The sequence below is a fragment of the Pseudophryne corroboree genome, chromosome 6 (assembly GCF_028390025.1).
Source record: "Pseudophryne corroboree isolate aPseCor3 chromosome 6, aPseCor3.hap2, whole genome shotgun sequence".
NCBI lineage: Eukaryota > Metazoa > Chordata > Amphibia > Anura > Myobatrachidae > Pseudophryne > Pseudophryne corroboree.
Window position 1 is genome coordinate 639784613 of NC_086449.1, and position 16370 is coordinate 639800982.

Genomic DNA, 16370 nt, shown 5'->3' on the forward strand with positions numbered 1-16370 from the left:
GTGGTACCAGGGGGTCATAACAGGGGGGGAGCGCTTACTAGTATACTAAGTCCCCTGGGTACTTAGTCTGCGACCCGGCTAAGCTTGGCATTAGCAGTAAGGGCACTGGGTGCTGGCTCCAGGCTATCTGTGTCTCTTGAAGGTTCTTTGTGGGTTAATTGTATGTCAAAGAGTGTGTTTCATGTAAGGTACAGTGTTCCTCTTCTCCAGGGGGTTCACTGCAGTGTACTCAGTGCATTGTACCCTCCCAGGCTAGTGGGGCAGAGCCAGCTTGGCTGGATAACATTAGGGGAATGATTTCCAATATCTCTTCTAAATTGTCCCGCAATGAGAAAGAGACGCAATACTTAAGACATTTATCGCTGACTGAGTTTATGAACAGAGACTCGGTACACAAACCAGCGTCTCAGTACCCTGCCATTTGTTCGCAAAAACGTCCTTTGGCTCATATTATGCAGCCTGACTCTGATGTGGAGGTGGGGGAGGCTACTCTTTCACAGGGAAAAGAGGCTCTCATAGAAGCTATCGGAGATGTCCTGCGTATCCCTGATGAGGTAACGGGAGCCTGAGGAGTCTTATTTTAATATAAAAAAGAAAGCCTCAGCAACTTTTCCTGTGTCAAAGGAACTAAATACTCTTTCTCTTACGTCCTAGAGGATGCTGGGGTCCACATTATTACCATGGGGTATAGACTGGTCCACTAGGAGCCATTGGCACTTTAAGAGTCTGAGAGTGTGGGCTGGCTCCTCCCTCTGTGCCCCTCCTACCAGACTCCGTTTAGAAAATGTGCCCGGAAGAGCCAGTCACAGCTTGGGGAGCTCTACAGAGCTTCTTTAGTAAAAGTTTATTTTAGATTTTATTTTTTTACAGGAAAGCTGCTGGCAACAGCCTCCCTCCATCGTGGGACTAGGGAGGGGGGGGGGGGGGAGTAGTGTCCGCCCTACGGGGTCTGAGCCACTATCTCCGCTGACAGTAACTGAGCTCCTGAGGGGATTGAACGTTCCCCGCCACAGGGGATCGCTCACCCCGGCAGCATGCCGCCACCCCATTACAGAGCCAGAAGATCAGTGGCGAGTGAGTCACTGGCCCCCCTAGCAAGCGGGGAGCCGGAAAACCCACCCATAGAGGACGCATCTGTATCCAGACTCTCGAAAAAGGTGGTTTTGCCTATCCCAGGATCTACCGCCTTAAAGGAGCCGGCTGATCGCAAAAAATTGATACTAAATCCATATACACGGCTTCAGGGGCGATACTACGTCCTACTATTGCCTGTGCATGGATTTCCAAAGCTATAGTAAAGTGGTCAGGCACGTTACTCGAGGATTTGGATACAATGGATAAAAGTGACGTTGAATTATTTTTACTTAACATTCAGGATTCTGCAGGATTTATGGTGGAATCCATGAAAGACCTGGGTTCAATGGCTGCAGGAATATTTTCCATGTCTGTCTCAGCTCGTCGAGGACTGTGGCTGCGTCAGTGGTCTGCCGACACGGAATCCAGGAGAGGTGTGGAGACCCTACCCTACACGGGTCAGGCTCTGTTTGGGGAAACGTTGGATGCGGGGATCTCCACGGCTACAGCGGGTAAGTCTCCTTTTCTCCCCTCAGCTGCACCTGCTATGAAGAAACCGTTTTCTTCAGCTACATCACAGTCCTTTCGGGTTGCTAAAACAAGAAAGGCCAAACTGTCCAACACCTTTAGAGGAAGTCGACCAAAATCCAAGAAACCTGCTGCTGCGGTTTTCCAGGAACAGAAGCTTACTTCAGGTACGCCAAAGTCCTCAGCATGACAGTGGACCGCGTGGCCCGGAGGTAGGGCCGGTGGGGGTGAGACTCAGACATTTCAGTCACGTCTGGGTGTTGTCCGGCCTGGATCCCTGGGTACAGGATATTGTGTCCCAGGGGTACCGGCTGGAATTTCAAGATCTCCCTCCTCACCGGTTCTTCAAATCAGGCTTGCCAGCTTTGCCGGCAGACACGGCTACCTTACAGGGATCCATCCAGAAGTTGGTGGAGGCTCAGGTTATTGTACCAGTTCCTCCCCAGATGCAAAACAAAGGTTACTATTCGAACCTTTTCGTGGTACCGAAACTGGATGGTTCGGTCAGGCCTATTCTGAACTTAAAATCATTAAACCCCTCTCTGAGGGAATTCAAGTTCAAAATGAAGTCTCTAAGGGCGGTGATATCAGGTCTCGAGGTGGGGGAATTCCTGGTATCCCTGGATATCAAGGATTCGTACCTCCCACATTCCGATTTGGCAGCCGCATCAAGCTTATCTCCGATTCGCACTGTTGGACTGTCATTTTCAATTCCAGGCCTTGCCATTCGGCCTCTCCACAGCACCGAGGGTGTTTACCAAGGTGATGGCGGAAATGACGGTTCTCCGCAGACAGGGGGTGAACATAATTCCATATCTGGACGATCTGCTGATAAAGGACTCGTCCCGGGAGAAGCTGCTACAGTCCATAGCTCTCACGACCCAGCTTCTCGAGGAACATGGTTGGATCCTGAATCTTCCAAAATCACATTTGGAACCAACCAGGAGGTTGTCCTTTCTGGGAATGATCCTCGACACAGAAGTGCAGAGGGTGTTTCTTCCAGAGGAAAAAGCGTTGGTGATACAAACAATGGTCCGGGATGTCCTGAAGCCAGCCCGGGTGTCGGTTCATCAGTGCATTCGCCTTCTGGGGAATGTGGTGGCCTCTTACGAGGGTCTGCAGTACGGGAGGTTTCATGCTCTGTCCTTTCAATTGGATCTCCTGGACAAATGGTCGGGATCTCATCTACACATGCACCAGAGAATAAGTCTGTCGCCAAAGGCCAGGATCTCACTCCTCTGGTGGCTGCAATTACCTCACCTTCTAGAGGGCCGCAGGTTCGGGATTCAGGACTGGATCCTTCTAACCACGGATGCAAGTCTCCGGGGCTGGGGCGCAGACACTCAAGGGGAAACCTTCCAAGGAAGGTGGTCAAGTCTGGAAGCCGGCCCGCCGATAAACATTCTGGCATTAAGAGCCGTCTACAACGGGCTTATCCAAGCGGCCCATCTTCTGAGAAATCGGGCCATTCAAGTGCAGTCGGACAATGTAACGACAGTGGCTTACATAAACCGACAGAGCGGAACGAAGAGCAGAGCTGCAAAGTCAGAGGTAACGAGAATCATCCTCTGGGCAGAAAAACACGCGTTGGCGCTGTCGGCAATCTTCATTCTGGGAGTAGACAACTTGGATGCGGACTTCCTCAGCAGACACTATCTCCATCCAGGAAAGTGGGGCCTCCATCTTTTTAATCTTTTTATAACCACACAGTAAAAAAAACATGGAGTAGATGTGATCATAAAACATTTTGAACTTGATAAAGTGATAGTAAAACAAACGAGTGTGATGCTTGTATACCGTAAGTATTCAGCCCCTTGATATCTCCCCTTTATGCAGGTGACATCAGATAGCTGAATGCTTCTGCAAGGGACTGTGTGCACATAGATGAGTGTTAGCAGGGAATGTGCCAATGTCTGTATTGTGACACATAACTACATCCCGTAGGAAGGGTGAAATGCTGGTTTATCCATAACTTATGGTGCCCATACACTTGTGCGATGCCCCGCCCGTGACATGCATCGCATCGGCAGTTCAGGTGCGATGAATCGCACCTGAACTGCCAAAGTGATTACCATGCAATCAGGCTGTAGATCGCATGGTAATCACGTGATGGGCACGTCACCGCCGAGTGGGAGCGGCCTCCATCCGCTCCCGGCGGGTGCCCATCGCAGTACGATATATAGCATGCGTTTTTAAAAACATTCGATCGCACTGCGATTTGAGAAATATTAAGTGCAGCACATACTATTTTGAGACGTGAGATTCGACAGACGTTCCCACGCATCGCGTCGAAAGGTACCTAAAATGTGCTTACAATCCTTCGATTTCTCTCACAGATGAGGTCTAAATCGAAGGTTAGCACCGATTATCTCCCAAGTGTATGGGCACCATTAGTCTTGGGTCTGACCTTTTCTTTTTGTTAAGATGCTTGAACACAGGTGCTTAAAAGTGCAGCACTTCATAATTCTCTGCAATCTAGATTATAAATGGTCCTTAAAAGATAAAGTCAAATGTTTGTATTCTACATTCTGTTCTTCAGTGTGAAATTCAACTAGAACATTTACAGGTTCTGCTTTTACTCTTCACTTACAGAAAGTGATCAGATAAAATCGCCGTGCTTCCTGAGTACCCAAACTAGCCCATGTCACTGACTGATACGGAAGTGGTTGTTGCCTCTGGCCAGCCAGAAATCTTACTGGATATAGATTAGTGTACATGAACAGTGTTGTAAAATAGTCTGTAAGCCCTCATAAGCAAAGCCACCTCTACCCCCTGTCTCACATATGCACCTCCTATGTCATCCTTTAAGGTTTCTGGTTCTATTTAGATGTGTGATTTGTAACCTTGTATGGCACCGTGGTTTGTAGAGTCTTACAAGTAAACCAACTGGAAAGGGGTGTGTGGGAGGGACAACTTAAACTGAGCATCCTAATTTTAACCACTTGCTTGGCATAAACGTATGTGATATGACTGGACTGCCTCCTGCAGCCACGTGGGAGTCTTTGACTGTTGACACTACTCCAGATGCGTGCCCCAGAATGCCTTGTGAACGGCAGTCTGAGAACTTGCCGGAACTAAAAGTGCTAGGAGGGGAACATGGTTCCCCTCCCCAGGACAACTATGCTGATCGCTGCCGCTCTGCAATTAGGTAGGGGGTGGAGTAATAAGGTGGGCATAATGTTTTGGCAAGGGGGGATGTATGTACTGCCCAGTAAAAATGTTTGTTTGGCTGGGGATGAGTGAACATATTTAAAAGAATAAAACATGAATGACCTGTATAGTGGCACATAGGGAGGGGGGCATTGACACTGGGGGTTGATGCTGGGGGCACTGGAATCAGTCCCCTTTGGGAAACTTTTGCCATGGGGGGGTATGGCGCTCTTTCTGATGGGGGTGCAAAATTAATTTTACAGTGGGGACCAATGGACACAGGGGGATGGGAAGGAGATGCAAAACAGACATGCATGCAGACGTGTATTGAACACATCAACCTTTTTTCACAGTAAATGTATTTGTAATTGGGGCTATTGTAATTAAATTTTCCCCAAATGTCGTCGGCAACCCATGCAAGCCACACATGCAAAGCAATCAAACCGTAGATGTCCATAAATTATGTGTAATAATGTGAAATGACTCGGACAAAGTATTGAACACGCTTACTGAAATTTATTTAATACTTGCATGCATTGCTCAGATGTGATTTTGGCCCATTCTTCCACACAAATCTTGAAGGTTCCATGGGCCTCTGATCTTTAGTTCTTTCCATAGATTTTTAGTTGGATTCAAGTCGGGTGATTGGCTGGGCCATTCTAGTATCTTTATTTTCTTTCTCTGAAACCAATTGAGAGTGTCCTTAGCTGTTTGTTTGGGATCATTGTATAGCTGAAATGTCCACCCTCGTTTCATCTTCAGCATCCTGGTAGATTGCAGCAGATTTTTTTAATCAAGAATGTCTCTGTGCGTTTTTCCATTCATCCCTCCTTCAACTATATGAAGTATGCCAGTACCATATGCTGAAAAACAGCCCTACTCCATGATGTTCCCACCTCCAAACTTCACTGCTGGCATGGTGTTTTGGGGGTGATGTGCAGTGCCATTTCTCCTCCAAGCATAGTTTTGTATCATGGCATTCAAAGAGTTCAATTTTGTTCTCATCTGACCAAACTATGTTCTCCCAGTATTTCACAGGCTTGTCCAAATGTTGTACGCCAAACTTTAAACTAGCGTCAACATGCTTTTTCTTCAGCAATGGAGTCTTCTTCCATGGTGCATGGTGAGCGTGCATATAGGCCATGACGGTTGAGTGCATTACTTATTGTTTTCTTTGAAACAATAGTATCTGCTAATTCTAGGTCTCGCTGAAGCTCTCCACAAGTAGTCCTTGCCTCTTGGACAACTGTTCTGATAATTCTTTTGACTCCTCTGTCAGAAATTTTGCGAGGAGCACCTGGTCGCGGCTGGTTTAAGGTGAAAATATGTTCTTTCCACTCCCGGATTATGGCCCCAACAGTGCTCATTGGAACATTCGGAAGTTTAGAAATCCTTCTTTAACCAATTCCAGCAAAATGTTTTGCAGCTATAAGGTCACAAAGGTCTTGTGAGACCTTCTTGCTTTTACCCATCGTGAGATGTGTCTTGTGTGATACCTTGGTAATGAGACCTTTTTGTAGACCGTTAGTTGGGACTGAACCAGTTTATAATAATTTGCACTGATAAGGAGCAGGATTGCTTTCTAATTACTGATAAGTTTTGAATGATATACTGAATCCTTCAGCTGGTGTCTTGGCTTTCCATGCCTTTTTTGCACCTCTTTCTTGTTGTGTTCAATATTTTTTTTTTCTATCATTTCACATTATTACAAATAACTTTATGGACAGCTATGGTTTGATAACTTTGCATATGTGGATTGCTTGGGTGGCTGCTGACATTTGGTGAAAATTTCATTACAATAGCCCCATTACAACTAATATTTACTGAGAACCATGTTGATGTGTTCAGTACTTATTTTACCCGCTGTATGCATAGTCTGTTAAGTGGTTAAACATAAAAGGGGCCACCATACTGAGACTTCTGGTTCCATACAGGAAAGCGAAAAATGCAGATGCACACACGAAGCACTAAGAAATCTGACTGTCAGTCATTCTAATAAACTCATACAATTAATCTGAAAATCTTAAATAAACCAACAGGTCAGTTTGGAATTCACACATGCAAATCTTGAATGACTACTATAAACCAGGGATTTACTACTTGTTTGTATTTTTGAAAAGTTGTAATGCATTTATTTAAAATACTAATGTTTATTAGTGTTCTACGCTAGCTTCTTCAGTCTGTCAGGAGGACTTGCTTTGTGATGAATGGATTTCCTCATTTATTCTCTAACATTCTCCTGTCCTCCAGGTGAATATCATTCCAATCATTGCTAAAGCTGACACCATTTCCAAAAGTGAGCTCCACAAGTTCAAAATCAAGATCATGAGTGAACTGGTGAGCAATGGTGTCCAGATCTACCAGTTCCCGACCGATGATGATGCTGTGGCCGAGATCAACTCTGTTATGAATGTAAGTTTATTGAAAAAGCTTTGCAGTGATGCATATCGATATAAAGAGGTGCCAAACTGAAAATAACATCTGATCCAATATGAAAAATCCCTTGTAATAATAACCAAACGGCATGCAAAAATGGCTAGAGGTCTTGTGTGCTGTTGTCTGTCTTTTTTTTTTTTTCTCCCAGCCCTCTTCCTCCCCGAAAAAGGACCTTTCTCGGAATTCTTATTTTCCAGTCACTTTCCACACTTTCTTGAATCACTGTGCCCTAGAGCATCAGCGGGTTTCTGGTCATCTGTCCAGTGTGCCTATATGTTAAGGTGGCCCTGCATTTACCCCACATGCAAAAAATAAATGTATCTGCACCCCTTGCATTGCAGCAAGCTTTGCTCCAATTACAATGTTACTTGCTTATTTTATTTGCTGCCAAATCAAATCAGACCCTCTATGTCCTTAGGTCACATAACTGACCTGGTTTTACATTTCAGAATGGCGGACCTCTAGAACCATAGTTCCGCACAATGAATTAGCTTTATCTATTGGACACTTCTTATAGCAAATGCCTTTTTGCTCTTGATTAACGTAAATGTGTAACTAAATGATAGTTTCCAGCTGGAGATGTATGGATAATCTTCTTTATACTGATTCTGTTTGGCATCTCATTCCCAGATGTACAACACTTACAGTATGCTTTGTAGCACTTGTTAAAGGTACTTTGTAGCTCTCTATTGCCCTCTAGTGCTATTGTTTGAAATTGTTACTATTCCTGATTTACACAATTAAGGCATGGGTCTTTAACCTCGGTCTTCCAGCTGCTGTGGAACTACACATCCCAGCATGCCCTGCCACAGGTTTACTTTTAAGGAATGCTACAACTGAGGCAGGGCATGCTTGGATGTGTAGTTCCACAGCAGCTGTAGGTCCGAGGTTGAATACCCATGCTAAGGTGTATATTTACTAAAGTGCAGTTTTTTAGAAGTGGAGATGTTGCCCAAAGCAACTAATCAGATTCTACAGGGCGATTCAAAAGTCGCAGTACGCCCTTTTGTTTCAAAAACTGTGCAGGAAATGGGAAAACTGAATACTCCAGTATTCAACTGCCGGTTGTTAAAATCTGCAGCTATGACATGAAAACTTTGTTCTCCAGACATCAAAATGACCTCAATTCTCTTTTGTCAAAGCCATATTCGGTTACCTGCAACAAAAAAAGTGTTGTAACTTTTGAACCATAACTGCTATTTCAAATCTGTTTGCAGCAATGACCTTTTCAGCAAATTCTGATGTTTTGTGTGTTACACGGTCCCCCCTATTCGTTTGAAAAAAACGGACTTAGATTCAAGATGGCTAATTTCAAGATGGCGCCCATGTTCGGTACATACCCTAAAACAGGCATGTCCAAACTGTGGCCCTCCAGCTGTTGTGAAACTACATATCCCAGCATGCCCTGACACAGTTTTGCTGTCATAGAATGCTAAAGCTGTGTCAGGGCATGCTGGTATGTGTAGTTTCTCAACAGCTGGAGGGCCATAGTTTGGACATGCATGCCCTAAAAGAAAGCCCACCTCACCCATACCTTACTGGAGTATTCAGTTTTCCCATTTCCTGCACAGTTTTTGAAACAAGGGTGTACCGTGACTTTTGAATCGCCCTGTACTTATCATTTTATCTAGCACCTTCTAGAAGATAATAGCTAGAATCTGATTGGTGGCTGTGGGCAACATCTCCACTTCTAAAAATAAAAAATAAAAAACCCCCGCACTTTAGCAAATATACTCCTTACTCTATCATTTTAGTTACTACTACAATTGAATACTTTTACAGTGTTCTGTTGTGTCAAAGGTTTCACATAAACAATTTTGTGAAGAACCCTTAAAATCACAATAATTAATAATTATTACTATTTATTATACAGAGCAAAGTTGCATAGAAAATAAAACCATCATTTGGATATATTTATATGGCTAAAAATAGTAATGAAAGCCAAAAAACAAAGCAATTTGCTGTATTTTGGTAAATGTGCAGTTGACCGGTATCTCAGGTCTTTAGGTCGACATGCATTAGGTTGACCACTATTGGTTGCCATGCATTAGGTTGACATGGTCACAAGATCGACATGGAAAAAGGTCAGCATGAGTTTTTCACCCCCCCCCCCCTTAATTTTTTATGAACTTTTTCATCCCACGTGGACTATAATTGGCAACGGTAACCTGCCCGAAGCATGGCGAGTGAAGCGGTGCATTAATTGGGGGTTCCCAGTCACTTTACGAAGAAAACGACACTTAAAAAACCCACGTCGACCTTTTTTCCCATTTTCTTTGTCCATGTCGACCTAATGACCATGTCTACCTATCTCAGGTGTCGACTTAGTCACTGTTGACCAATAGTGGTCAACCTAGTTACTGTCGACTCTGATCCACACCTTAGTTGACCATATAGAAATGAAAGCATTAACCAGGCAGCTGGAAATGTAATGTTACCTGTCTTGAGTTGATGCAGCCATATTTAGTTATGATGATGTGTGTGTTTATTTATATTAGGCTCATCTCCCATTTGCTGTAGTTGGAAGCACAGAGGAGGTAAAAGTTGGAAATAAACTGGTGAGAGCTAGACAGTACCCATGGGGAGTTGTCCAAGGTATGTTACAGAATCTGAATATGGAGACAAATTTCACTTTTAGCATTAAAAAAGACTCCTATTGAAGTATGCTTCAACTGCAATTTGCCATTATGCGTCACTAACCTTATAGAAACCCTACTATTTTATGTGTTCGTTATGTATGCACACCATTTAGCTTAATTTGCCTAATAAATTAATTACATCTGTATTTTTGGGGTTAAAAAAAAGTTTTTATTATGAACACCAATTTTAATGAAAGTATTTATTTCAATGAAACAGAATTTCTTTTTATCATTATTTGTATTCCAAAATTTGTCAAACTACTGTGAAATCACTTTTTTTCTTGAACTTTGTTTTGTTTTTTGCATTTTCTATTTAATTCCTTTTGTAATTAAAAAAACAAACAAACTTATTTGCTTAATATTTGTTTTTTTTTGTTTTGTTTTTTAATTTTAACCTTCTCTGATTCTGCTAATGCGTTTGTCACTTTTGTGGGTGCCAGGAAGGTCTTCCCACTTCTCTCAGATCGCATTCAGTAGACCATTCACAGACAACCACAGCGTGTACTAAGAATAGGCATTTCTAATTAAAGTTTGAGTTCCATTTTGAAGTTTGAGAAAACTCCCATTTACAAACTTGCACCCAATTTGATTGATCCCCTAATGTTTTGCCTTACTACAGACCATCCTATATGTGGCACAGGACAGTGAAGAGCATTTTGCTTGATTAAAAACTACTAACCTTTGTTTAGGAAGTGGCAAACAAGCAAAAAAAATATTTTTTTTAAATAGATCAATCTAATAGGGCCGAATTCAATTAGCCGCAGTTAGTTAATGTGAGCTAATTGATTGGCCATGCCTGTTCAGGTATAGCCAATCAGCTGTGCGATCAGCTTGTAGGCGGCAGTTAATGTGGATTTCTGTTTGAGCCTGTGGAGGCCACAAAAAGAAAATGTGTTTACTTTCTTGATTGCAGGTGCTGCAAATTGGTTTCTCGTAGCTCCGGGAACTTATCCTGGATTCTATAGCTTAATGCACAGTATTGGAGAACTTACTGCGCGAGGATAGGGGCTGTAATTGAATAGCCCTGGGTGTTAAAGCCCAAAGTTACCCCCATTTACCTGGTACAGTAAATTATCGCTGCTATTTGAGTTTGGCCCTTAACCTCTAAAAAGTGTCCAACCTTTTCAGTGCAGCTTTATTGTACAGTGAACTGTGATTGTGGGGGAAATACTCATTATTATAAATGCTTTCCACAAATCAAAGTAGGGTGACTTTGGTTAATAGCCAAGGACTACATGACCTATATATTATAAAATTTTGATAAAATTTTCCAATCTATAGAACAGTTATATTACATGGAAACAGCAAACCAGCCACCACTCTGGAGCTTTTGGCTTGTGTCACTTCCTACATATAGCTTGTTGAAAGATTCTAGTGAAATATAATTGCAGTAGAGATTTTCGGTATATATCTTCTCTTAGTAATATCCTATGTTTCTCTCTCTATTCACAGTTGAAAATGAGAGCCACTGTGACTTTGTAAAACTGAGGGAAATGCTGATCCGGGTTAACATGGAAGATCTGAGGGAGCAGACGCACACACGTCATTATGAGCTATACAGACGCTGCAAGCTTGAAGAGATGGGTTTTAAAGATACAGATCCCGACAATCAGCCATTCAGGTAGGTCTGGGGGAAGGCTCAACATTGACAACAGTTTAATAGAAGGTGTTTTCTCTGACGTCCTAGTGGATGCTGGGGACTCAGAAAGGACCATGGGGAATAGCGGCTCCGCAGGAGACTGGGCACAAAAGTAAAAGCTTTAAGACTACCTGGTGTGCACTGGCCCCTCCCCCTATGACCCTCCTCCAAGCCTCAGTTAGATTTTTGTGCCCGAACGAGAAGGGTGCAGTCTAGGTGGCTCTCCTGAGCTGCTTAGAAAAAAGTTTAGTTTTAGGTTTTTTATTTTCAGTGAGACCTGCTGGCAACAGGCTCACTGCATCGAGGGACTAAGGGGAGAAGAAGCGAACTCACCTGCGTGCAGAGTGGATTGGGCTTCTTAGGCTACTGGACATTAGCTCCAGAGGGACGATCACAGGCCCAGCCATGGATGGGTCCCAGAGCCGCGCCGCCGTCCCCCTTACAGAGCCAGAAGAGCAGAAGAGGTCCGGAAAAATCGGCGGCAGAAGACGTCCTGTCTTCAATAAGGTAGCACACAGCACCGCAGCTGTGCGCCATTGCTCTCAGCACACTTCACACTCCGGTCACTGAGGGTGCAGGGCGCTGGGTGGGGGCGCCCTGAGACGCAATATAAACACCTTAGGGGGCAAAAAATGCATCACATATAGCTCCTGGGCTATATGGATGCATTTAACTCATGCCTGTTTTTCCATAAAAAAGCGGGAGAACGGCCGCCGAGAAGGGGGCGGAGCCTATCTCCTCAGCACACTGGCGCCATTTTTCCTTACAGCTCCGTTGGAGGGAAGCTCCCTGACTCTCCCCTGCAGTCCTGCACTACAGAAACAGGGTAAAACAAGAGAGGGGGGGCACTAATTTGGCAGATAAATCTATACAGCAGCTATATAAGGGAAAAACACTTATATAAGGTTATCCCTGTATATATATAGCGCTCTGGTGTGTGCTGGCAAACTCTCCCTCTGTCTCCCCAAAGGGCTAGTGGGGTCCTGTCCTCTATCAGAGCATTCCCTGTGTGTGTGCTGTGTGTCGGTACGTTGTGTCGACATGTATGAGGAGGAAAATGGTATGGAGGCGGAGCAATTGCCTGTATTAGTGATGTCACCCCCTAGGGAGTCGACACCTGACTGGATGGTCTTATGGAAGGAATTACGTGATAGTGTCAGCACTTTACAAAAGACTGTTGACGACATGAGACAGCCGGCAAATCAGTTAATACCTGTACAGGCGTCTCAAACACAGTCAGGGGCTCTAAAGCGCCCGTTACCTCAGGTGGTCGACACAGACCCGGACACGGACACTGACTCCAGTGTCGACGGTGAGGAAACAAACGTATTTTCCAGTAGGGCCACACGTTACATGATCACGGCAATGAAGGAGGTTTTGAACATTTCTGATACTACAAGTACCACAAAAAAGGGTATTATGTGGGGTGTGAAAAAACTACCCGTAGTTTTTCCTGAATCAGATGAATTAAACGAGGTGTGTGATGAAGCGTGGGTTTCCCCCGATAAAAAACTGCTAATTTCTAAAAAATTATTGGCATTATACCCTTTCCCGCCAGAGGTTAGGGCGCGTTGGGAAACACCCCCTAGGGTAGATAAGGCGCTCACACGCTTATCAAAACAAGTGGCGTTACCGTCTCCTGATACGGCCGCCCTCAAGGAACCAGCTGATAGGAAGCTGGAAAATATCCTAAAAAGTATATACACACATACTGGTATTATACTGCGACCAGCAATCGCCTCAGCCTGGATGTGCAGTGCTGGGGTGGCTTGGTCGGATTCCCTGACTGAAAATATTGATACCCTGGACAGGGACAATATATTATTGACTATAGAGCATTTAAAGGATGCATTTCTATATATGAGAGATGCACAGAGGGATATTTGCACTCTGGCATCAAGAGTAAGTGCGATGTCCATATCTGCCAGAAGAGGGTTATGGACGCGACAGTGGTCAGGTGATGCGGATTCCAAACGGCATATGGAAGTATTGCCGTATAAAGGGGAGGAGTTATTTGGGGTCGGTCTATCGGACCTGGTGGCCACGGCAACGGCTGGGAAATCCACCTTTTTACCCCAGGCCACCTCTCAGCAGAAAAAGACACCGTCTTTTCAGGCTCAGTCCTTTCGTCCCCATAAGGGCAAGCGGGCAAAAGGCCACTCGTATCTGCCCCGGGGCAGAGGAAGGGGAAAAAGACTGCAGCAGACAGCCTCTTCCCAGGAACAGAAGCCCTCCCCCGCTTCTGCCAAGTCCTCAGCATGACGCTGGGGCCTTACAAGCGGACTCAGGCACGGTGGGGGCCCGTCTCAAGAATTTCAGCGCGCAGTGGGCTCACTCGCAAGTGGACCCCTGGATCCTGCAGGTAGTATCTCAGGGGTACAAATTGGAATTCGAGACGTCTCCCCCTCGCCGGTTCCTGAAGTCTGCTTTACCAACGTCTCCCCCCGACAGGGAGGCGGTATTGGAAGCCATTCACAAGCTGTATTCCCAGCAGGTGATAATCAAGGTACCCCTCCTACAACAGGGAAAGGGGTATTATTCCACGCTGTTTGTGGTACCGAAGCCGGACGGCTCGGTGAGACCTATTTTAAATCTGAAATCCTTGAACACTTACATACAAAGGTTCAAATTCAAGATGGAATCACTCAGAGCAGTGATAGCGAACCTGGAAGAAGGGGACTATATGGTGTCTCTGGACATCAAGGATGCTTACCTCCATGTCCCAATTTGCCCTTCTCACCAAGGGTACCTCAGGTTTGTGGTACAGAACTGTCACTATCAGTTTCAGACGCTGCCGTTTGGATTGTCCACAGCACCCCGGGTCTTTACCAAGGTAATGGCCGAAATGATGATTCTTCTTCGAAGAAAAGGCGTCTTAATTATCCCTTACTTGGACGATCTCCTGATAAGGGCAAGGTCCAGAGAACAGTTAGAGGTCGGAGTAGCACTATCTCAAGTAGTACTACGACAGCACGGATGGATTCTAAATATTCCAAAATCGCAGCTGATTCCGACGACACGTCTGCTGTTCCTAGGGATGATTCTGGACACAGTACAGAAAAAGGTGTTTCTCCGGGAGGAGAAAGCCAGGGAGTTATCCGACCTAGTCAGGAACCTCCTAAAACCAGGCCAAGTGTCAGTGCATCAATGCACAAGGGTCCTGGGAAAAATGGTGGCTTCTTATGAAGCGATTCCATTCGGCAGATTCCACGCAAGAACTTTTCAGTGGGATCTGCTGGACAAATGGTCCGGATCGCATCTTCAAATGCATCAGCGGATAACCCTGTCTCCAAGGACAAGGGTGTCTCTCCTGTGGTGGTTGCAGAGTGCTCATCTTCTAGAGGGCCGCAGATTCGGCATTCAGGACTGGGTCCTGGTGACCACGGATGCCAGCCTGAGAGGCTGGGGAGCAGTCACACAGGGAAGAAATTTCCAGGGCTTGTGGTCAAGCATGGAAACGTCACTTCACATAAATATCCTGGAACTAAGGGCCATTTACAATGCCCTAAGTCAGGCAAGGCCTCTGCTTCAGGGTCAGCCGGTGCTGATCCAGTCGGACAACATCACGGCAGTCGCCCACGTAAACAGACAGGGCGGCACAAGAAGCAGGAGGGCAATGACGGAAGTTGCAAGGATTCTTCGCTGGGCGGAAAATCATGTGATAGCACTGTCAGCAGTGTTCATTCCGGGAGTGGACTACTGGGAAGCAGACTTCCTCAGCAGACACGATCTCCACCCGGGGGAGTGGGGACTTCACCCAGAAGTCTTCCACATGATTGTGAACCGTTGGGAAAAACCAAAGGTGGACATGATGGCGTCCCGCCTCAACAAAAAACTGGACAGATATTGCGCCAGGTCAAGGGACCCTCAGGCAATAGCTGTGGACGCTCTGGTAACACCGTGGGTGTACCAGTCAGTGTATGTGTTCCCTCCTCTGCCTCTCATACCCAAGGTACTGAGAATCATAAGAAGGAGAGGAGTAAGGACTATACTCGTGGCTCCGGATTGGCCAAGAAGGACTTGGTACCCGGAACTTCAAGAGATGCTCACGGAAGACCCGTGGCCTCTACCTCTAAGAAAGGACCTGCTCCAGCAGGGACCATGTCTGTTCCAAGACTTACCGCGGCTGCGTTTGACGGCATGGCGGTTGAACGCCGGATCCTGAAGGAAAAAGGCATTCCGGATGAAGTCATCCCTACCCTGATCAAAGCCAGGAAGGATGTAACTGTGCAACATTATCACCGTATTTGGCGTAAATATGTTGCGTGGTGTGAGGCCAGGAAGGCCCCTACAGAGGAATTTCAACTGGGTCGTTTCCTGCATTTCCTGCAAACAGGACTGTCTATGGGCCTAAAATTAGGGTCCATTAAGGTTCAAATTTCGGCCCTGTCAATATTCTTCCAAAAAGAACTAGCTTCAGTTCCTGAAGTTCAGACGTTTGTCAAGGGGGTACTGCATATACAGCCTCCTTTTGTGCCTCCAGTGGCACCTTGGGATCTCAATGTAGTTTTGGGGTTCCTAAAATCACATTGGTTTGAACCACTCACCACTGTGGACTTAAAATATCTCACATGGAAAGTGGTAATGCTGTTAGCCCTGGCCTCAGCCAGGCGTGCCTCAGAATTGGCGGCTTTATCCTATAAAAGCCCTTACCTAATTTTTCATACGGACAGGGCAGAATTGAGGACTCGTCCTCAATTTCTCCCTAAGGTGGTTTCAGCATTTCACTTAAACCAGCCTATTGTGGTGCCTGCGGCTACTAGGGACTTGGAGGATTCCAAGTTGCTGGACGTAGTCAGGGCCCTGAAAATATATGTTTCCAGGACGGCTGGAGTCAGAAAATCTGACTCGCTGTTTATCCTGTATGCACCCAACAAGCTGGGTGCTCCTGCTTCTAAGCAGAC

The 16370-nt window shown here is 45.4% G+C and overlaps 1 protein-coding gene across 7 annotated transcripts in view; it reads left to right on the forward strand.

The window, feature by feature from the left end:
* SEPTIN8 (septin 8) overlaps positions 1–16370 on the forward strand; it is a 362068-nt gene that overhangs the window by 194878 nt on the left and 150820 nt on the right. For all 7 annotated transcript variants that reach the window (XR_010179623.1, XM_063928173.1, XM_063928171.1 and 4 more), the window contains 3 exons: positions 7003–7164; positions 9687–9783; positions 11280–11448. Coding sequence is in view for 6 of the 7 variants with exons in the window: in XM_063928173.1 (XP_063784243.1) it covers positions 7003–7164; positions 9687–9783; positions 11280–11448 (428 nt within the window). In the remaining variant the exon portion in view is untranslated. The remainder of the gene's footprint in view (positions 1–7002; positions 7165–9686; positions 9784–11279; positions 11449–16370) is intronic.